Raw genomic sequence first — 22,405 nt, 5'->3', positions numbered from 1 at the left:
AGTTAGCTGTTTAGGACTGAAAGTGTCTCAAACCTTTACTTATTCCTACATCCATTCACCCATCCATAGGCAGGTGCAGACTTTTATTAAGCGCCTCCCCTGCGTAGGACTGGGCTGGACTCGGTGACGAAAGCCTGGCTTCCCCACCAACTGTCAGGTGACCTGGGGTAGTTACTTCACGCCCCTGGGCTTTGGTTCCCTCGTTGGTTACGGAGATGCGAAGATGGTGAACGTTACGTGAGCCGAAGGATGTAACCCACAGAGTGGTGCCTGGTGCCCAGCAAGTCCTGTGTGCCGTTGCTGCTTCTGTTCCTAATGTTCTTATTCTTGCTGTTGTTTTAAGAGAAACGGGCATGCATCTTCTGTCAGAATAGCTCCCAGTATGATTAGAGAGACCAGCAGAACTCTGACCCTGTGCCCAGCGCAATGACGGGATACAGGAGGGAAACCATGGGGACCGGGGGCCCTGGCCTGCCTGATGGCCTTTAACCAGCGTGGAGAACAGGCTGCAAAGAGCAGAAGGAAAGGCCAGGAGTGGTCCTTCCCTGTGTCCTCGGGATCAGGGAAACACGGGCAAAATGTTTAAATACCGTAAACAGGATTTGACCTGGGGCACCCATTATACAATCCCTTTCTGCAAATCTTTCCCAGTTTCAGCCCCTCCAAGCGCTGTGGATTCTGAGTCCCCCAAGCACCAGCCCCACCATTTCCGCAGCCTGACTCTGCCTGTCAATCAAAGTGTCCCCCTCACAGTGATTGCTGGGAAGAGGCGTCCTTTGTGATGAATTTGCGTAACTGAGGGCAGGACCAGTGGCCCCTTGGACATTCCGTTGGTTTTTCCATTTCTGACACCATGCTGGGCGGCCTTGGAACTTACTGGCACAAGTCAGAATACTTTCTGGCTACGTAGAGATAACTTTGGCTCAGCGGGACGGCCCTGGCCCCAGGCCTGTCGCCTATGCTCAGCGATTGTAAGCGGCTTCCCTCCTGAACCCGTGGGTGCCCTAAACACCGTGATTTCTGACAACATCTCCCAGAGCAGCAACCAACGTCTTGCGGGAAAGAGCTTTCGGGCCGTTTTTTGTTGTGCAGGGGAAAAAGGCTCCCTGGCAGAGACCGATATCAGAGAGGTAAGAGGAAACTCGGGAGAGCCACAGATGGGAAGGGTTCAGAGAGAGGGAGGGGTCCGAGGCGGGCAGAGCTGACGGCTGCCCCGCTGGACACTCAGGCCCCGCCCAAGTGTCAAGTGTGGAGGACCGGGGCTCCCAGCACCTACAGACCAGGACCTTCAGAATCCACCTCAACACCTGTCACCTGGGGCCTACTAGTGCTGCCTGGCAGGTGTCAGTGGAAGGTTCTGGAACAGGGCTGGTCCCTGGGGACTCTGCCTCTCCTGCTTCCAGATTTCCTACCGACCTTGAGCAAGTGGGATTTCCAGCGTCCTTGAACTCTTTCTTCTCACCGGAATTCTTCAGCTTTGTTTAACTTTCTTGTTTGAGCACTGACCTCAGTCCACATGGGAATGAACTTCGAGAAGTTTTCATACGAAACTAGTGAGGCCATTGCTAGTCAGAAGCATTACTGCCATGAAACCTAAGAAACAAAGAGTAGTTTATATTGGCATCCCCACAGGTTTTCCAAAATGAGTGAAGTCAAGCGATGACCTATTACAATTTTCGAAATTCTAACAATAATAATTTTGAAAGCCTGCTTTTCACCTCTGGGATCTCTATACTTTTCTTGGCAGTGGTATCGGGCTCACAAAGTTTCTCCAAAGGCGCCCAGCCATGTTTCTGGAGTTTTCTATGTAATCAGCTTAAGAAAAATGATACCACACTGAAAAACAAGGTCTGAGAGCCATTTTAGAATTTAGACGCATGTCTGATTTTCCAGTGGGGAGTAACTTGTTAGTCTGTTTTGTGTTTCCGATTAAAGTGATTCGCTAAGCTGTTCTTCAAAGCCCAGTGCGTGCGGGCCGCCTCTCCAGGGATACTCACACCCCTGGGGAAGCCGTTCTCATATTTAATCATCACGGACGGACCCCACTGTCTGATGAGCCACTGGGATGCTGTACCGGTGGCGCTCTGAGAAACGAGAGGTGTAGTTTGCAAATATACACAGAGACACTCAGCAGCTCAGCGCTGCCCACCAACACGGAGATGGAAAATGTAGATTTGACGGGAAAATACGTTTCCTTCAAAACGTCTGACGTCCCAGCTGTGGGGCAGGCTGACATGTTCCCCTGGGGGTTCATTCCTCTGCAGAACTGTAATCCTGTGTCACCTTGTCCCAAGTGTGGCATGTTGTCAGCAGTCTCACTTGTTCAGGAGGCCCCGTGCTTTTCACGCCAGCCTTGGGAAGGAGGAATTCTTCTACTTTAAACCACGGCCAGCTCCGTGCCATTCTCTCTCCTCCCATGTGGAAATTAAGTGCTGTGAGGGCTCTGCTCGTGGATATTGTGCCCTTGTCCCCCGCCGCCCCCATTGCTGCTGTTTGGGGGACCCTAACTGCACAGCCTGTACGGGTGTCCAGGGCGCCCCTGACACCACCGGCTCCAGGCCGGGTGGCTGCTGGCGGCCTTCACCTGTGGGCCCCAGCCCAGGGCAGGGAGTCATCCACATGCCCCGCACTGCGAACGGCACAGGTGGGCCCTTCAAACCCCAAATCCAGCGTTGCTTTCGCCCCACATCATGCTTTCTCCTGCAGTTCCTTGTTAGAACCGACCGCCGTCACCACGGCTACTTCGCAGAATGGGAAGCGGGTTTGCCAAGAAACTCACTTCCGTCCAGTCGCCCAGACCCACTTGATAGGGCTGCCGTGTCTTCGAGCAGGGAATCCACCTGGAAAGTTAACGCTTCTGATTTGATTTTGCCGTGTGTTGGCAACTGTTAGACCCATACATGTGTAATTCCATTTTCTTAGGCCGGTTCCATGAACAATTTTTTCTGAGAACTCAGGTAGTTAAGTTAACCAAATAATATACGTTTCAAAGTTTAGGGGGCTGAAAAGTAGAAGGTGTGTCCCTGCAGACACTCACCAATCTAGTCAGATACATGGAAAGACCTAGTCAGCATCAAGTAAGACCTTAGATTGCGAGGTGCAGGCGGATTTTCCCTTGTATCTGTCTTCAACAGTCCTAGAGTCCTTTCTCTATCTGTCTGTCTGTCTGTCTCTCCCTCCATCTCTACTTGTATCTCCATCTCTATCTCTCACACACACCCATAAAGAATTCCCCTTCACCTCAACTGCACGGCATTAAACCACCTTCCGATAGGCAGAGGGTGCGCTGTACCAATAGCTGCCATGCGTCTGTTACTCACTGCAGACGCCCCGCTGCAGCCCTGTCCAGCAGGACCTTCTGCTCTGTGCCCCTGCTAGCCAATAGGGCGGTCACGGGACACACGTGGCTAATGTGATTGGTACAACAGAAGAACCAGATCTTTAAACTTTAGATTTCAATAGCCGTGTGTTTTGAGGCGCAGTGCAGTTCCACTGGGTGCTTGCTGTGTCCTTCTAGTTCTAGGGTCCCCAGAACCCTGCCTGATAGGCATCAGCTCCAACTCTTGTTAAGGACAAAAACTGGGTCTTTCTCAAAGTCATATGATTGCATTCAAAAGTGAGCATTGAGTTCAGAAGGTCAAATCCTCTGGAAACACACCCTTATAAATACCAGCAACTGCAGAGGACAGCGCTGTGAGCCGTGAGCTCCAGCAGGTGGAGCAGGTCTTGCCCTCACTCACCTCCCTTGGCTGGGAGGGTCTCACGGCCCCTTGCTTACTTAAGTCTCCCTCCGAAGGGGGCCACCTGCTGCAGGGTTGGGAAACGCGCATTGCAAAGAGCATGCATTTATCTCACTGCCTCTGAGTTTCCTGCACACACAGACGCCTACACACTTGACTTGCTTAGGGCCTCCGAAAGGATTTCAGTGAGCTTCTAAAAAGAGAAATAAAATAGTGTAGAAAATGCATCCTTTTAAAGAGGCTTCCCAGAATCAGTAACCTTCTGATTACAGTCATGGAGAAATCAACATGGGATCTGTCCCTGACTTGAGAAGGAGCCACGAGAATATAAAATGAAACATCTCCTTCCCGGCTGGTTTGTGAAATCGCATGTGTATTTAAGAACCCAGGACCGCCTCTGAAGGGGGGCTGTCTGTGCCCCGAGGGATGGTGAAGACTGCCGTGTTGGAGATGCAGCATTTCCCACCCGCAGGCGAGCACAGGCTTACTAAGTCTACCTTTACAGCAGGTTCTCGAGTGTGCTGGGTCAGCACTGATTTGCTCTTGGAAGGTACTAAAGACAAAGCCTCTCATCACAGTTTTGCACAGAAAGCAGGACCCTAGCTTGATTCTGATTTCTAAGGTCTGTGAGTGAGCATTTTGTTTCCTCTGATAGACTGAGGACACGCACACCTGTCAGTCAGGTGGCAATAGGCCTCACAGACACACATGTGAGTAAGTAGTAAAGACGGGTGTAGTTAGCCAGCAGACCCCGGCCCCTCAACAGCCCTTAATAAAAATAATGGGGCGATTATGAAGTGGTGCCCCAGGCAGCATAAATCCAGCGGGCAGGCCACACAGCAGCACGTGATTTATGAACTTGCCCGCCGCCTCCAGGCCCGGCTTCACTCCGCCCCATCCCTGGCCCAGGCCCAGCCCCTCCCCATCCTTGGGATGGCCTCGTGGACCCCTGCTCGGGGGCCCCTCCCGGCTCAGCTGCTAAGGGAAGCGCCCCAGCAGTCAGTCTGCGGGGACCTCGAGGCCTCCGACTCAGGGTTGAGGGCTTGAAAACCCCAGGGGCCTCGGACTCCCGTGAGATGCGCAACTTCTGTGTCCTTTCACCCGATTATAGGGTTTATTACGGTTGGGAGTTAGTTCGCAAGCTTAGTTTTTATCAGAAACTGTGACCAACCTTGCAAGCAGCTGACTTTGGGCCACGAAAGTTGTTCAGTAGAAGTGATATGTTTAACACTGGTCATCGACTTTATAAATGACGTGACAATAAAATCAATCTCTGGGTAAAACTACAGCAACAGTGGACCGTGCCCCCGAGGGGACGGCTCTTGGATATTCAAGCCACCCCGACACGAGGCTTCTATCCTTACGATCATGTTCCCGGGCCTCGGGCAGCTGATCCCGTGGAATCCGGAGCCCGGTGACCCTGGAACACACCCGTTTATCGTCTTGTTTTCAGCTGGACTCATAAAGCGTTCCTTCCGCATTCCTTCCCTCACCCTGTCATAGCCCCTAATTCCCCTGTCCCTGCGTCTGTAACGCTAAATCACTTATGAGAGCTGACAGGACGGGGGAAGGGAGGCCAGAAATGTTGGCCTGTCATCAGATGCGCAGCACAGAACAAGCAGAGGCAGCGCTGACTTCATTGAACAGGTTTTTTTTTTTTTAAGGTGGGGAAGTATTTGAGCTCATGATGGATACGCTTTACGTGAAATAGTTTTCAGGCTCCGTTTGGGGTTTACGTTTGATTGAGAACATGATTCCAAGGATGGCACAGCAGATATGTATTCTTGAATTCCTACTGACTTGAATGAAAGTGTTCAGATGGAAACTCCCCTTTCCAGAGGGTGGATGAGTTAGATTTCCTGGCAGTGGAAAGTGGTGCCCTCCTGTAGGTGGTTCAGGTTGACGGGCCGGGGAAAGGGCTTAGGCGGCAGATTGTTTTAATCTCCAGTCGTTTTAGGGCTCGCCGCTTGGTGTGCCCATGAAGCCTCCCTGAGCTGATATTTCTCATCCCCTGCCAGGTAATTTCAGAAAGGCCACCATGTAATTTTATCTTGGAAGACAAGTTTATTTCAGACTCAGAGTGAAAAGCGTGTCATCACGTATGAAAACTCTGTGTTTGTTTTGTTATTAAGGAAGAGCTTTTTAAATATTTAATCAAACCCTCTTACAATGTTTTAAGTGAAACAAAACCTAAAAATCCAGGTTTCAGAATGATGCTTCCTGTCTTTTCTCACTCATTACTAAGGCAATATGGTTTTTTTTTTTACTTTTTTTTAAAATGATTGCTTTTATTTATTTATTTATTATTTATTTTTGGCTGCGTTGGGTCTTCGTTGCTGCGCGTGTGTTTTCTCTAGTTGTGGCGAGCGGGGGCTTCTCTTCGTTGCAGTGCGTGGGCTTCTCACTGCGGTGGCTTCTCTTGCTGCGGAGCACAGGCTCTAGGTGCGTGGTCTTCGGTAGTTGTGGCTCGTGGGCTCTAGAGCGCAGACTCAGTAGTTGTGGCGCACGGGCTTAGTTGCTCAGCAGCATGTGGGATCTTCCCGGACCAGGGCTCGAACCCGTGTCCCCTGCATTGGCAGGCGGATTCTGAACCATTGCGCCACCAGGGGAGTCCTAAGGCAATATGGTTTTAAAACTTTAAATTTGGAAGTGAGAGATTTTATAGGCTGGAATACATTTGTGAACATCTATCTTTCTGTGTTTGTCAGTGTGTGTGTGTGTTTGAGCGTGTGGCATTTTTCTCACCCGCCAGCCTCCAGCACTGCACAATGCCCGTCGGCAGCTGTGTGGACACGTTCTCAGGCTCAGCCCACGCTCTGCACTTGTATGATCCTAACACACCACTCTCCTAATTGAGATTTGGTTCCCACATTAATTTGATTATCATACAGTCAAAAAAAAGCCTCGATAAAATTCATTATTGTTTCTGTGGCTTTTGATACTTGCAAAACAGACTCTGTTATTCAATACGTCCTAAATTATGCTTTAGCACAAGTCATATGTAAACAAACACAAGCCATCAGTAAATAGATGAGGCAATTTGGTAGTTACCTTAATTACCCGTGGCGAGTGAGGGTGACTGCAGCCTGGGTTATTCATAGACGTGCGTGCATTCACAGTCTGCTGTTGCAGAGCTGCATTAAGTCGCTTAACAAAATACCAACATCTTGAAATTTAAAAGTAAAAGGCGAGCTTACATGTTGGTTTCGACTGTTTGGGTAGGAATCTGCCTCTTTCAGGAATCAGTCTGAGACGTGTCCTTGCTGGCAAAGCCGCATGCTGTCTCCGCATCTGGGGGCCTGGCCTCTGCCACCCGTCCCCTCCTGCCCCCTTGACCTGCAGCCCTGCGCCCCTGCCCTCCACCCTTGCCGCTCGGCCCCTCTCTTCCAGCTGCTCACCTTACTCTCCTTGTCCCACCCAAACCATCGGGTCCATTTTCCTTCTCTGGCTGTTTTTGCCACCTCACCCTGGAAAGCAAACCCTGTGGGAACGGAGGCTGACCCACTGGCACCCACACGTCCCAGGGCCACTGGATACTGCATGGCCAGTGGGTGCCATCACCCCAGGGTCCGCTTATGTGGCATCTGCTCAGTGCACAGCGTCCAAGCTGATCTTGGTAGTGAACTTCACACCATGCTGGGGCTGGTTACTTCTGCTGGGAATGCCTGTAGGGAAGGAAACTTCTTCAAATACCTCCCCCGAGATTGCCTCCTTTGGATGAAGTAAAAATAAAAGGTGTCAGCTACCAAATGTAAAATAGTTAGTGGGAAGCAGCCGCATAGCACAGGGAGATCAGCTCAGTGCTTTGTGACCCCCTAGAGGGCTGGGATAGGAAGGGTGGGAGGGAGACCCAAGAGGGAGGAGGTATGGGAACATATGTATATACAGATAACTGATTCAAATTGCTATACAGCAGCAACTAATACAACACTGTAAAGCAATTACACTCCAATAAAGATGTTAAAAAATAAATAACTAAAAGGTGTCAGGAGCCAGCTTATTAATGTAGAGTCACATTCCGTTGCACTTCCTTTTCTGGAACGCAGGTGCCTCCCAGGAACCAGGAAAGTATCTAGAATGTCGAAAGCAGGTCCCATCTGTCTTATATGCTCACCAGGGCCCCGCGGCGGTGACTGCCCACACCGGCAGGTATTTTAACTGGGGAGACAGATAATAAACAAGTCAACATGTGAATTAGGTACTTTAGATGGCGTTAGGGCTCAGAAGAAATATGTGGGGTTGGGGGCTAAGGAGGGCAGGGGTGAGGGCTGCCGGGGAGCCACCGTGATGGGGCAACATAGAGCAAAGGCTGGGAAAGTGGAAGGTGGGAGCCACGCGGCTCTCTGGGGACAGATGTTCCAGGTGGAGGATATCGCACGTGCAGAACCTGAGGCAGCCACTTCCTTGGTGCATCGGGAGAGGCAGCGCTGGAGGGGTAAGATAGGAGGCCAGGGAGGCAGGGAAAGGCCTGGATCACAGAGGGCCTAGCTGGCCGTCAGGTAGCCCCGGGAACTGTCCTTCTGAGAGATGATGGTGCCCGGCGGGGGGGCGAAGGTGGATGCCTTGAGAAACGGTCAAGTTCCAGTTACCTTTGAAACGAGCGCTGGTAGGATTTGCTGATGAACTGGGTGTCAGAGAGAGAAGGCAATGAAGGGTTGGGGCCTGGGCATCGGGGGTACACCTGTGCACAGGTAAGGAAGCGTGGGCAGGGTAGGTTAGCGAAACGGGTGGAAAATCACCGCAAGCTTGAGGTGCCCCTTAGGTGCTCACCTTGCAAAAAGCGTCGGCAGAGACGTCCAAGATTCATAACTCTCAGATCAACGAAGGAGACGGGTTTAGAGAGGAATCCAAGGCTGAGCCCTGGACTTCAACATTTGGGACCCGGAGGGTGAGCGGCACCCACAAGGGAGACCAAGATGGGGCAGCCACAAGGTGGGGGGATGGACATGAGTCATGGGGTCCGACAGGGAGTGTTAGAAGCACTTCACGGGTCAAATAGCACCGAGTCCAGGTCAGAAAAGGATGGGGGGTCGACCACTGGATGAAGCAGCCCCCGGGGTCCCTGCTGCCCGGGGCCAGAGATGCTTCGGTGGCATGGTGGCAGTGAGACCCGATTAGTATTGGAAGGAGACTGGCAACAGTGGCCCCGAAACCTCCTTGAGAAGCTGTGTGGAGAGGAGGAACCGGACCCAGGGCGCAGCTGGCAAAGGGCATGGAAGCCAGTCGGGGCCGTTTTGCTTTGACGGTGGAGCTTTAAGAGCGTGTTAGTCAGCTGATGCAAACGGTACCCTGGAGAGGGGACCATCGCCGAGGGTGGCAAGGGATGCCTGCTCTGATACATGGTGGTTTTCTTTGGAAAAGGAGAGAAGTGGTTCATCTCAGCCTCAGGCAAGCGCAGGCCAAGCTTTAAGATCGGACCCCATGTCTGCAGCCTCCTTTGCAATGGCGAAGGCCTCTTGGCCAGCTGCCACCGCAGCGTCCCGTGAGGTGAGGGACAGTGGGACAGCACTACGGCCACCCAGACACACTGCCTCGTGTTCAACTGCTGCAGGAGAGTTGCAGCTCGTATTCAGGAAAGCCTACCGAGGTTTGGAAGCATGCTGGCCGTGCTGTTGTGTCTGGAAGGAAATACCTGGCTGTAGGGTGGACGCCAGAGACCCAGCTAAGCAGCTGCCCCCCACACCTGGGGAATCACGTTGCCCTGCAGGCGGAGGTGTCCGGGGTCAGGCGCGAAGGGATGAGGGCCTGGACCAGTCCGGTAGTCACCTCCTGTAGGTGCTTCAGGCAGATGCTGCAGCCAGACTCTCCAAGCTGCACCTGTGTCACAAGGAAAGTATTCCTGAGAGGCACGGTGGGCTGGTACCTTACAGCCTGAAAGATAGTGCAGCTTCCAGGAGCATCGTCCTAACTTCCTGTGGTTGCCGCGACAAATCATCACACACGGGGTGGCTTAAAGCAACAGAAACTCATTTTCTTACCGTTCTGGAGGCCAGATGTCTAAAATCAGGGTGTCGGCTGGGCCGAGCTCCCTCTGAAGGCTCCAGGGAGGAGTCCTTCCTGCCTCTTCCAGCTGCTGGTGGGGAGCATCCCACAGAAAATCTGTTTTTTAATCCTATTCTATTTTGTGACAATTTTAGTCCTTTTAAAAGAGGTTTATTGCCATGTTTTTCAAGGTGAAATATGATGCGGTATTTGTAGAATATAGTCCAGGAGTTTATAATACTGCTTTTTGGTGAGCCGTTCTTAATAAGAGGTTCCTGTCATTGCATTGTTGGAAGACAAAATATTTAGTTACTTACTCTGCTTAGGAACATTGTATCTTTTGCCTTTCTTGCCAATTCTTCAGTGTTTAAGAGAAAATCCATCTTTGATTTTATGATTTTGTTCTTGAGCATATAAGCATGCTCTAAAACATTAGGAGACTGAGCATGATTGTTTTAGGTCACAATTCCTATGGTACTTAAAATGAAAGGATGGTTTCATTAATATACAGAGAAACCCATTTGATCTGCGTTTTCCTGGACAATTTAGTTGCCACCTGACCTTCCATAAAGAGGTTTTTCAAAATATTTTTTGTACCTTCTTCTAACTGTACTCTGACTTGATTTTATTGTCAATTATGGAACAAGAGAAGGTCTGTGGCCTGAAAAACCAAATTTCCCCTGAATGTGCATTTGCAGAGAATGTCGCGTGCACGCTTTTGAGGAACTGATCGTATTGGTCTTGGTGGTCGGCATCTATCGGCACTGCGTGTATGATATTCTTGAGATGCACTTGGTCTCTTAATCAAGTTCCAGTGGCTCATCCCGACCTTGAACGGGTGGAAACCAGCTTTGGCCTGACTGTTTCTCTAGCTCCTGGAACGAGTCCGAGCAAGTTTCTGTTTCAGTGATTCGCCTGGGTGGTCACAGGTACAGAGCTCAGCTACGAAGAAAAGCACCTGCAGAGGCAAGTGACAGTTCCATTTTGCAAAACGAGCTTGTTCCTTTCGAGCAAGGGACCCAGAGCTCAGGAACAATCAGAGTTCGCTGTGAAATCTCTTTTTATTTCACTTCTCGACCTGATTGCATTGACGTGCACCTTAAAACCTGATTTTTACTTAAGAAGATTTTATTTCCACCTTTACTAAAATGTGGAAAGTAATCAGAAGATGCATAAGAGTAAAATAAATCGTGATGGTGTCCAGCACCGACGGTGCTAGCTGAGGGTCAGACACTGTCACAGTCACTACACGTATGGGCCCATTTCGCGTTCAGAATAACCCCGTGAGATAGACGGTATCATTATGCCCATTTTACAGTGAAACAGGAAACGGAGAGGTTGAAGGGATCGGCAGAGCTGAGGTATCTATTCAGAAAAATGGTCAGACTCTGACATATCAGCGTGTTTTTCCTTTGAGCAAACATTCATCTTCTATTACTAGGCTTTTGCCCCTTCTACCCTGTCTGCCTCACAGGAAGCAGTTAAATACCCACGTGCAGGCACAGGGTGATGTGTTCAGGGAAAGTAAGTAGGAGAGGTTTTCATTCTATAAAACTAAAGGAAATTTCAAATTAAGAAAAGCAGAGTTTTCCACTGCCTCCTGTTTTCAGTAACGTAGGATATCTTTTTGAGCTGAATGAAGGCCCTTCTGTGAATTAGCTTTAAGTGCATTTTATTTCAACTTTCCATTCACACGACCATCAAACTCTCTTTAGTAAAAGAGATACATGGAGCAAAGCCCCCCTCCCTCTCGCCCACCACCCCACGCCCTGCCTTTGTCACCATCCTTCTTGTTCTACTTAAACAGCTGATGGAGCAGTAACTTCCAGGAATAAATAGCAGGATATTTGTCTTCCTAAAATAGATGTTAGAACGTCCAGTTACATAACAGGTCTCAATAACAGTTTTACTGTGACACTAGTCAATACTTACTTTGCTGTGACCCATGTTGAAGATAAAGTCCTGAGCTCCTTTCTTTGCATTCATTATTTAAAGAACACTGCGATCTTAATTACGCTACCAAATGGTCTTCCAGAGAGTGTGGCTTTTAAACTAGGTAGTAAAAGGGCCATTTCCTAATCCAAGATAACAGCTTCACAAGCACCTCAAGCCTGTAGTTCTAAACTCCCTTTAGTGGTGCTACAGCGTTTCATTTTAACTACCTGCAAACTAAGCATTTATGTTTTTTAAAATATCTTTATTGAGATGTGATTCACATGCCACACGATTCACCCGTTTAACGTGTACAATTTGGTGCTTTCTTAGTTTAGTCATAGATACGTGGAACAGTCACAACAATCAATGTTAGAACATTTTCATCACCTCACAAAGGAACTGCAGTCATCTGCTATCACCCGCACCCCCCACCCCGAGACCAGCCTCCCAGCCCGCAGCCCTAAGCAACCACTCATCGACTTTCTGTCTCTAGATTTCCCTATTCCAGACATTCTGTGCGAATGTAATCATGTAATACGTGGTCTTTTCTGTCTGGCTTCTTTCACGTAGCATAATGTTTTCAATGGTCATCCATGTTGTAGCCTGTGTCAGTGCTTCATTCTTTCTTAAGGTCGATAATATCTCTTTGTACGGATATGCCGCATTTTGTGTATCCATTCATCCGTTGATGGGCAGTTGGGTTGTTTCCGCCTTTTGGCAATTATAAAGAACTCTGCTTTAAGCAAAAACTCATCGACAGGTTTTTGTGTGGACATATGTTTTCGTTTCTCTTATATAACTTCTGAATTTTAAAAAATCCTGGATTTTCATATACTCATATCATCAAAAATGCTTCCTATGTTTTCCAGACAAATCTAGAAAAGGAGTCCTGGATTTGAAATCTCATCCCATTGAGAGTTGTAACATCACGGTTCTTTTCCTCTGGAGTCCACAGTGTTGAGTGGGAAGCATCTTCAGTGCCTTTAGTCATAAATCTATTCAAGTTGCTCATTCTAGCCATCCTCCCACCCCACCCTACCCGCAACCCCAGGCCACTGCTAATGTACTTTCAGTCTCTACAGATTTGTCTCTTCTGGACATTTCTTAAATATGCAATCATACAACAGGTATGTGTGTGTGTGTGTGTGTGTGTGTCTATCTGGCTGGCTGGCTGGCTTCTTTCACTTACATAATGTTTTCAGGGTTCACCCGTGTTGTAGAATATGTCAATACTTCATTACTTTCTACTGCTGAATAATATTCCATTGTAGGAAAATGCCACGTTTTACTTACCCGTTCATTAGTTGGTGCACATTTGGGTTGTTTCCACCTGTTGGTATCACAGATCATGCTGCTGTGAACATTTGTGTATGAGTTTTTGCACAGACGTATGTTTTCATTTCTCTTGGGTATGTACTGAGGCTGCATCTGCAGGGTCAAATGGCGACTCTGTTTCTGAGGGGCCATCAGAGTCTCTTCCGCAGCAGCTGCACCATTTCACTACAGCGTACGAGGGCCTCCGCGTCCTCCCAACAATTCTTGTTATCAGTTTTGTTATTGTATCCGGCAGTGTCTTGTGGTTTTTGATTTGCATTTCCTTAATGGATAATGATGATGAGCATCTTTTTCTGGGCTTATTGGCCATTCATATGCCTTCTTTCTAGAAATGCCTGTTCAGATCCTTGGCCAATTATTTTAATTGGGTAATTTGTCTTTTTGTTGTTTAGTTGTAGGAGCTCTTTATGTATTCTGGACACTAGACCCTTATCAGATAAATAATTTGCAAATATTTTCTCCTATTCTCTGGGTTGTCCTTTCACTTTTTTTTTTTTTTTTTTTTTTTTGCGGTACGCGGGCCTCTCACTGTTTTGGCCTCTCCCGTTGCGAAGCACAGGCTCCGGATGCATAGGCTCAGTGGCCATGCCTCACGGGCCCAGCCGCTCCACGGCATGTGGGATCTTCCCGGACCGGGGCACGAACCCGTGTCCCCTGCATCGGCAGGCGGACTCTCAACCACCGTGTCACCAGGGTAGCCCCGTTTCACTTTCTTGATCACACTGTTTGCAGACCAGAAGTTTCAAATTTTGATGAAGTCCAGTTTATCCATGATTTCTTTTGCTGCTTGTGCTTTTGATGTCACATCTAAGAAACCGTTGCCTAGGCAGCACTTGCTTTAATGACTAAATTAAATCTAATTCTCAATCATTCTCTAATCCTTGTCATGTGGGCCCTGCTTTCTAATTATTCTTTATAAGTGGAGTTTTGATGACTCACAAAATGTCTTCATGAAAAACTCATCACCGTCCTATATGTTTGTGAACAGATTCATGATTTTCACCCCCTCTCTGTTGCTTCTCTTTGTCTAGACCGGTGGCTCTCAACCAGGGGACCCCCCTCCATGCTCCAGACATTTGTCAATGTCTAGAGACATTTCTTGTCACAGCTGCAGGGGCTTCTAGCATCTCCTGGGTAGAGGACAAAGAGGTTGTTAAACATCCCATGACACACAGGACAGCCTCTACCCCACAGCAAGGCTTATCCAGCCCAAAATACCAATAATGTAGCATTGAGAAGCCCTGGTCTGGATGGGCTAAGGTCACACTTTTGCCTGAATATCTCCATCCTGTTCTGATGCTGCATAAAAAGGGACATGCCATTGAGATGAGTCGGTTTATATGAGTCTGATTGTCATTTTTCTTCATATTCTTTACATTGATCCCATAAGCTTTCAATGTTTTGCTAGTATCGTCTGTTACTTGTCCAAATCCAGCCAAGAAGCAAGACTGTGATCCTTGTTTATTTTAAGAAATAAACCAAAAATGCTGACTAATAAGTGCTAAGTAAAAAGAACTATTTTTATATACTTCTTATTACTTTGTACAAACAATACATACTTACACATGCATACACACAGGCACACACACACTCATAGACATATGCACGTGTACACACAAACACATACACGCACACACACACGATTTTTTCTGGGGTTGCTACTTTAGTACTTTAACAGTTTCAAACAAAGTTTATCACCAGATTTAAATAACAAGAACATGCAGGAGGATTTTTTCAGCCACAGAAAATACCGGTAGATTCGACCCTCCCCGCGTGCGTACTGGTCCCTGAAGCACCCACACAGCCCTGGGCTGATGGGCTGTTGGCCGGGACAGTCTCATTGCTTCCCTCTCCCCCCTCCGGTGGCAGCTGAGATCTCTGAGATGTGTTAGACAGCAGTGCTGTAGGAATTTAAGCCAAACACATACAGCCAGCCCATATGGGGCCTGGATTTATTCTGAGCGTGAAAGGAATGATTTGCTTCTTAAAACAAAAAGAGAGAGAGTTTCCCTTAGAGAGATTCCACAATTTTCCTTGAAAGCACAAAGTGTTCCCAGAGAGAGGAACTGGCTGGTTAGCGTCCCGGCCTCCACCCCAGGTGCCCACACCTCAGGTCTTGGCTCCAGCTGGCTTATCTCCTTCCTGGGAAGACGCTGGACTGGGGTGTCCCAGCGACCCCAGTGGCTGAGCCCATGCCAGCTCCCGGGAGCCACGGGCAGGACCGGGAGCTGAGGGGGCGACCACACCGGAGACGGGCAACGTTCCAGCACCGTGGATGCGAGTCAGCCCGTCAGGATTCCCATCGGGGACACTCTGCCTTCCAACTCTGGAGCTGCTGTCCACCCTCTGCTTGAGTCCCCAGGTTGACACCTCCAGGGAGAAATGAGTGGGAAGGAGGCCTGTGTCCCAAGGCGCGTATCAGAGCACCGAGTCCACAAGAGATGTCCCACGACGCTCGCGTGTTGCCATCGCGCCTTCTGTTCTTCCTGGAATTCTCTCCCCAGCGTCATGGGAAGGCTTCTCTACCTTTCCTCTGATGAAGCCAGAATCTTAAAAATATCTTCAATTCCCAGGAATTTCCTAATCAGACAGCAAGAACCTCTGAGTTAAGACGCCCATTTCACACTTAGGCAAACGAAGTAGAGGAAACCTCAATTGTTTCCCCAAAGTTACCCAGCTAGCAGGTGGGGCAACAGGATTCAAGTCCAGGACATGGGCCTCAGAGACCCAATTCTTAAGCTTTTGTGCAAATAACAACTTGGTGCAGCATACTATGTGTGTCACTGATCCTATGCCCCCAAACCATTTTCAGCAATTTCTAGGTGGATTAAATCTATCAGCTATGTGAATATGGCAGAAGATAAAGGAAAATAAATATTTGTCTTTTAGTAACATCCCCTCCACGGTGACCTCAGGTCAAAGATACACGTGGTGCCCTGAGAAACAGCAGACAGACTTACGTGGCACTTAGATGAGGGTTATAAGGCCAGACGGTGACCGGTACCCAAAGCATCTGACCAGCCTGTGTTCTGGAAAGCAAGCCCGTGAGGCTGAAACATGGATGAGGAGCGTGATGGATGAATGTGTCACTGGTGAAGCCATAATGAAATCTCTGCTGGGTTTCTTCTTTCCTCTTTAAGATGACATCGGTCAAGAATAAGATGCACAAAGAGAACAGTGCGGGAGGATGGAGGGCCGTGGCCAATGCAGCTTGTCTTGCTAAATAAACATCCTAAGAATTAAAAACGGTGGGCTTCCTTGGTGGCGCAGTGGTTGAGAGTCCGCCTGCCGATGCAGGGGACGCGGGTTCGTGCCCCAGTCCGGGAAGATCCCACATACCGCGGAGCGGCTGGGCCCGTGAGCCATGGCCGCTGAGCCTGCGCGTCCGGAGCCTGTGCTCCGCAACGGGAGAGGCCACAACAGTGAGAGGCCTGCGTACTGCAAAAAAAAAAAAAAGAAAAAAAAAAACACGTTGAATCACTATGTACTTTTTTCTTAGGGTGTCTCAGAAAAAGTAAGTGTGACGCTGGCTCAGTAAGCTGGCTCACCCAGTACTAGTTTCAGTGGCTGGCTTGATGGTTCTCTGATTTTCTTTCTGAAACATCCATTTTGTTTACTGCATGTGAGCATCCCAAGGAGGCCCCACGTCTCATTTCTCTCTGCATCCTCGGCTCCCACTACAAGGTCCGCATGGGAATTAATGAGCGAATGGGAAGACAATTAAGGAAATAGAACCAGATAAGACTGTCCCTGCGTCTAAGCCCATGATGTCCCACTCAAGTTTTATGGCATCTCATGACATGTCTTTTTTTTAAGGTATGGCAAACTTCTCAAAATCAATTCTCACTTCTCCTTTTTTTGTTAAGCAACGTATGGTGGATCGTGTCTCAAATACTAACATGTAACTGGTTTTTCAGTTTAGCATGTCACTTTTTAAATGTTTCACACGTTTCCTCTCCTGATACGTGTTTTCTAGTTTGAATCAGAACTTTTGAAAACTTTTTAACTTTTTAAAAATGTGACTGCGGTGTTTTCTTTTCCTCTCCCAGAGCTTTCTTGTTATTTTTCAGAAGTTTCTACAATGATTAGAAACTTATCCTCTGGGCCATTCCTCCTCAAATTGCTACCTTGAGACCTTCAGTGTTTTAAAAAGGCAAGGCTGATTAAAATCATATTGTCCTCTATACTCGTGTGTGTGTGTGTGTGTGTGTGTGTGTGTGTGTGTAAATAGCTGTACCAAGTAGAAGAAAATCTCTAAAAATGGCAGTGATGCACGTGAATGATGGGGTCTGTTGCCAGAGGATTGGACAAGATGGTTAGAAAGTACAGCAAATTGCTTAAATCATAGTTAATATTCTGCCAAATATTGGTGGATAATGAATCTCACTATACTTAGAAGTATTTTAAAGTCTACATCAATAATTATGGGAGTTTTGCTTGTTGTATTTACCTCTAAAATTCATAGGGAGAAGTAAGTGGATTCTTACATATTTAGGCTGATGGAAAGGAAAACAGGCACAAATATTTTTTTTTACATCTTTATTGGAGTATAATTGCTTTACAATGGTGTGTTAGTTTCTGCTTTATAATAAAGTGAATCAGCTATACATATACACATATCCCCATATCTCTTCCCTCTTGCGTCTCCCTCCCTCCCACCCTCCCTATCCCACCCCGCTAGGTGGTCACGAAGCACCGAGCTGATCTCCCTGTGCTATGCGGCTGCTTCCCACTAGCTATCTGTTTTACATTTGGTAGTGTATGTATGTCCATGTCGCTCTCTTGCTTTGTCACACCTTAACCTTCCCCCTCCCCTGTCCCCAAGTCCATTCTCTACGTCTGTGTCTTTATTCCTGTCCTGCCTTAGGTTCTTCAGAACCTTTTTTTTTTTAGATTCCATATATATGTGTTAGCATATGGTATTTGTTTTTCTCTTTCTGACTGGCTTCACTCTGTATGACAGACTCTAGGTCCATCCACCTCACTGCAAATAACTCAATTTCATTTCTTTTTATGGCTGAGTAATATTCCATTGTATATATGTGCCACATCTTCTTTATCCATTCATCCGATGATGGACACTTAGGTTGCTTCCATGTCCTGGCTATTGTAAATAGAGCTGCAATAAACATTTTGGTACATGACTCTTTTTGAATTATGGTTTTCTCAGGGTATATGCCCAGTAGTGGGATTGCTGGGTCGTATAGTAGTTCTATTTGTAGTTTTTTAAGGAACGTCCATACTGTTCTCCATAGTGGCTGCATCAATTTACATTCCCACCAGCAGTGCAAAAGGGTTCCCTTTTCTCCACACCCTCTCCAGCATTTGTTGTTTGTAGATTTTTTGATGATGGCCATTCTGACTGGTGCGAGGTGCTACCTCATTTGTGGTTTTGATTTGCATCTCTCTAATGATTAGTGATGTTGAGCATCCTTTCAGTTTTCGTTGGCAATCTGTGTATCTTCTTTGGAGAAATGTCTGTTTAGGTGTTCTGCCCATTTTTGGATTGGGTTGTTTGTTTTTGTGCTATTGAGCTGCATGAGCTGCTTGTAAGTTTTGGAGATTAGTCCTTTGTCAGTTGCTTTGTTTGCAAATATTTTCTCCTATTCTGAGGGTTGTCTTGTCTTCTTGTTTATGGGCACAGATATTATGAAGAAATCATAACGGCTTGAAATGCACTCAGATACTTACAGTTACAGACACCATTTAAGAATCAGAATGCACTGGGACAAGGACACTTAGGGAGGGTGCAGGTCATAGGCCTGACTGTCTTGTATGTCTGAGGATTTTATTACGTTTTATCATTTACAGGATGCTCTTATTTCTTTATCATGAAACTTCCATTACATTGGACACACATCACCTTGATTTTGTTTGTGTTGCTTTTGGACATTTTGCTTATTGAAAATGTGTTATTTATGAGGATTTTAAAATATTTATTTATTTATTTATTTATTTATCTATGGCTGCGTTGGGTCTTCATTGCTGTGCACGGGTTTTCTCTAGTCGCAGCGAGCGGGGGCTTCTCTTCGTTGCGGTGCACGGGCTTCTCATTGTGGTGGCTTCTCTTTTCGCGGAGCACAGGCTCTAGGCGCGCGGGCTTCAGTAGTTGCGGCACGCGGGCTCAGTAGTTGTGGCTCGCGGGCTCTAGAGCACAGGCTCAGTGGTTGTGGCGCACGAGCTTAGTTGCTCCGCGGCATGTGGGATCTTCCCGGACCGGGGCATGAACCCGTGTCCCCTGCATTGGCAGGCGGATTCTTAACCACTGCGCCACCAAGGAAGTCCCAAGGACGTTTTTTATATTTGTGGAATAGCAACAGTATCAGGTCTCAGAAACAAGCTTTGTATTTGGACAGAAATTAGTCAGTAAATTTCCCAGGGCAACCTGTACTTTCCGCACAGCCTCGTGCGCCATGATGTGGGGGACAGATGTTTACTCAGCTAGAGGCTTGGTACTGAGCAGGGAGATGGGAGGGGGTGGGGGCTGCGGTCCTGCCTGTATCACTACGCGGGGCTGCATCTGCGGCCGCTTCAACGTGAGGATGTTCTGTCGCGTCAGCGCGGAACGCTGTGTAAGGCGTGGGCGTAAGACGCACGATGTCTCTTCGCCACGATGCCATTCCAGCCTTTTTTTTTTTTTTTTTTCAAGGTCTGCACAGAAGGTTTATTGGTTCCTCTCGGAAAGCCCCCCTCCCATCGTCTGTCCAGGAGCTGCCTTTGAAGCTGGTTCTGGGTTCCCCCAGCTCTGGGTTGACCATTTTGTTCCCTGAGCGTCTGAGTCCCTGGCAGGCAGCGTTCCCTCGGGGTCGGCGGGCACCAGGTTGCTCTGGAAGAGTTTAAGGATGTGGTTCTCGATCACCTGTGGCACTTTCCTGTGTCCCAGTGCCACGGCGATGTAAGACACAAGGTGTCTCTTCACCGTGATGCCATTCCAGCCTCAGCAGTGGATATGGGGAAGTTCTGTGACCATGCTGTCAACCTCCACTCACTGAAAGCAAAGTGATTTGCTTGAAAGATCAAGCTTTTCCTCTGAACCTGAAGCGTCATCATCCCTGACACCCCATGTTGTTTCCCTAACCACCGAGAAAGAAAACAGTGTCCGTTCTAGTTGGAAGATGCTATTGATTTGTAAGGAGCATCCTGATTTTAAAATGTGAAAAAACATATCCCAGCGATTTACAATGGCAGCTAAATTGTATTTAATTAATTACTTCTCCAATAAAGCTTATTATTTTGTAGTTAGTGAAGGATATGATACTGACACCAGCGTAGAAGGGAGATGTGAAACAAACACATATAATAGGAATTTATGATGATGAAAGAATCTACCAAGAAATTCCTTCTCTTCCAAGTTTTACTCTCCTCTAAAAATAAATAAGTAGACATGAAAAAATATGTACTACAGCACCTTTGACTCCGTCTGCTGAAACAGAAGTTATCTACTTTAAACGATCCTTAAACAGCATACAATTGAAGTTTTCTCTCCAGCACTTGCTAGATAGCAGGTACTGTGTCAGGTTTGGGGCTAGAAAGATTTATCAGGCAAGGTCCCTGTTCTCAAGAAGTTTACAGTGTGGTGGGGAGACGGAGCGCTCGACAGACGGGGCGTTTGTGATGGTGTCTGCAGTAGAGACCAGCTCAGATCTATGACTGGGGGGACAGGAAGGGGCTGGGGGCAGGGAAGCCACTGAGGCGGGGCTGGGGGCTGGGTGAGGTCAAAATTCCCAGAGGCTCTGACCTCTGCCTGGACCCCCCAACGCTACCCCTAGGTCAGGAGGTAGGGTGTGGTCCAGGCAGAGAGATTGGTCTGAAAAAAAGTGACGCAAAGTAAGCGTGGAGACCAGAGTATGCAGCGGCGGACCCTCTTGTGGATCTGGCCAAGTTAGGCGCTGTCTTTAAAAGATGACGGTGCGACTCGTTCAAGCTCCAGAAATGTATCTTGTACAAGGCTGAGTAGGCGAGCAAGGCTTAAGGCAGCGTTGGGCACAGCTGACGACGGGGCAGCAGGGTCCCGGGTCCTCAGCGGCAAGAGGGACGGAGAGAGCTGCCAGGTCCCTGTCGGCCAGGGCAGCGTGGGCAGTGCCGCGTGCCCTGGGGGACACGGTCTCCAGGACTCCTGCTTACATGACACAGCGCGAAGCAGAGCAGCGTCCAGGGCGCGATGGCGTTTACAGAAAGGTAAGAAGGAGGACGGAGGGAGTGAACTGGTGCAGTGGCTAAACCAAGCCCAGACTGTGATGGAGGAAGACGGAAGCTGGAAGCACATCCCCAGGGGAGGTGGGCGGCCGGGAGGTACCCGGGGATCCCGCCCTTCTCACCGTGACCCTCGCAGTGCCCTCTGAATGTGATGTCAAGTGCAAGCGTTCCATATGAAAATAATTAAATAAGCCTGATTTAGGGTAGAAACAGAACCGTATCTACTCTGTGCACTTAAAATGTTAAACTCAAAAAGCACCCTGGGGTTCCATAAAAAAGCAGAAGGGAGGGGCTTCCCTGGTGGCGCAGTGGTTGAGAGTCCGCCTGCCGATGCAGGGGACACGGGTTCGTGCCCCAGTCCAGGAAGATCCCACATGCCGCGGAGCGGCTGGGCCCGTGAGCCATGGCCGCTAAGCCTGCGCGTCCGGAGCCTGTGCTCCGCAGCGGGAGAGGCCACGACAGTGAGAGGCCCGCGTACCTCAAAAAAAAAAAAAAAAGCAGAAGGGAGTTCGGTGGGAGGGGAGTGAAGAAAGCTCACCTCTGAGGGTGCAGCTTCCCAGAGGAACGAGGACAGAGGTGGGTGCCCAAGCCCAGGCCTGTGGCCCAGCCCAGCCCAGCCCAGCCCACGTGGCGGCTGCCACTCCCCTCAGCTGGCCAGGTGGGCCGAGGACATTTGCATCATTCCTGCCCCTGCAAGGGGCTCTCCCCCAGGACTGTCCTGCCCGGCTACCACTGAGCAAAGTTGGAATTCAGGGGAGTCAGGTCTGGTGTCAGTTTCATCCTACGCTTTAAACTCACAGCCCGAAACAGCGACCAAGTGGACAGGCTCCTGAAATACATGGGATGATGTTTAGCTTGTTTAGTTTAATAACTTCAATTTCTTTTGTATGAAAGTATATCCACTGGAGCAAGAGAGTGCTTGCGTGCTCAGGCAGAGAAAACGAGCCAGAATTCAGAATCCTCCACAGAAAACACACCCTGAATTGAGATTCCATCTCATACCTTGAAGACAGACGTGAAAATGTGTTTATTGGCTCCAAAGTGTATCAAGAGAAAAATGCATTAAAACTTCTTGTTGATAAGACACTATATCTTAAGAAAGGGTTGGTTGTTTTTTTCCAGGATGGTGACACTAACAGAGGAGAATCTGAAAAAAAGAGAAACCTTCGTGACGTTTCCCGGGAGACCTCAGAAGACAATGACGTGTTTGGTACGTA

At 48.3% G+C, this 22,405-nt stretch overlaps 1 protein-coding gene across 7 annotated transcripts in view; it reads left to right on the top strand.

The window, feature by feature from the left end:
• The window catches only part of MBP (myelin basic protein), a 117,515-nt gene that overhangs the window by 32,991 nt on the left and 62,119 nt on the right, over positions 1–22,405 (top strand). For all 7 annotated transcript variants that reach the window (XM_081252250.1, XM_081252251.1, XM_081252245.1 and 4 more), the window contains exon 3: positions 22,311–22,398. In XM_081252250.1, coding sequence (XP_081108376.1) covers positions 22,311–22,398 — 88 coding nt within the window. The remainder of the gene's footprint in view (positions 1–22,310; positions 22,399–22,405) is intronic.

This window comes from Mesoplodon bidens (assembly GCF_964165515.1).
Source record: "Mesoplodon bidens genome assembly, chromosome: 13".
Taxonomy (NCBI): Eukaryota; Metazoa; Chordata; class Mammalia; order Artiodactyla; family Ziphiidae; genus Mesoplodon; species Mesoplodon bidens.
This window is presented reverse-complemented; position numbering and strand designations above follow the sequence as displayed.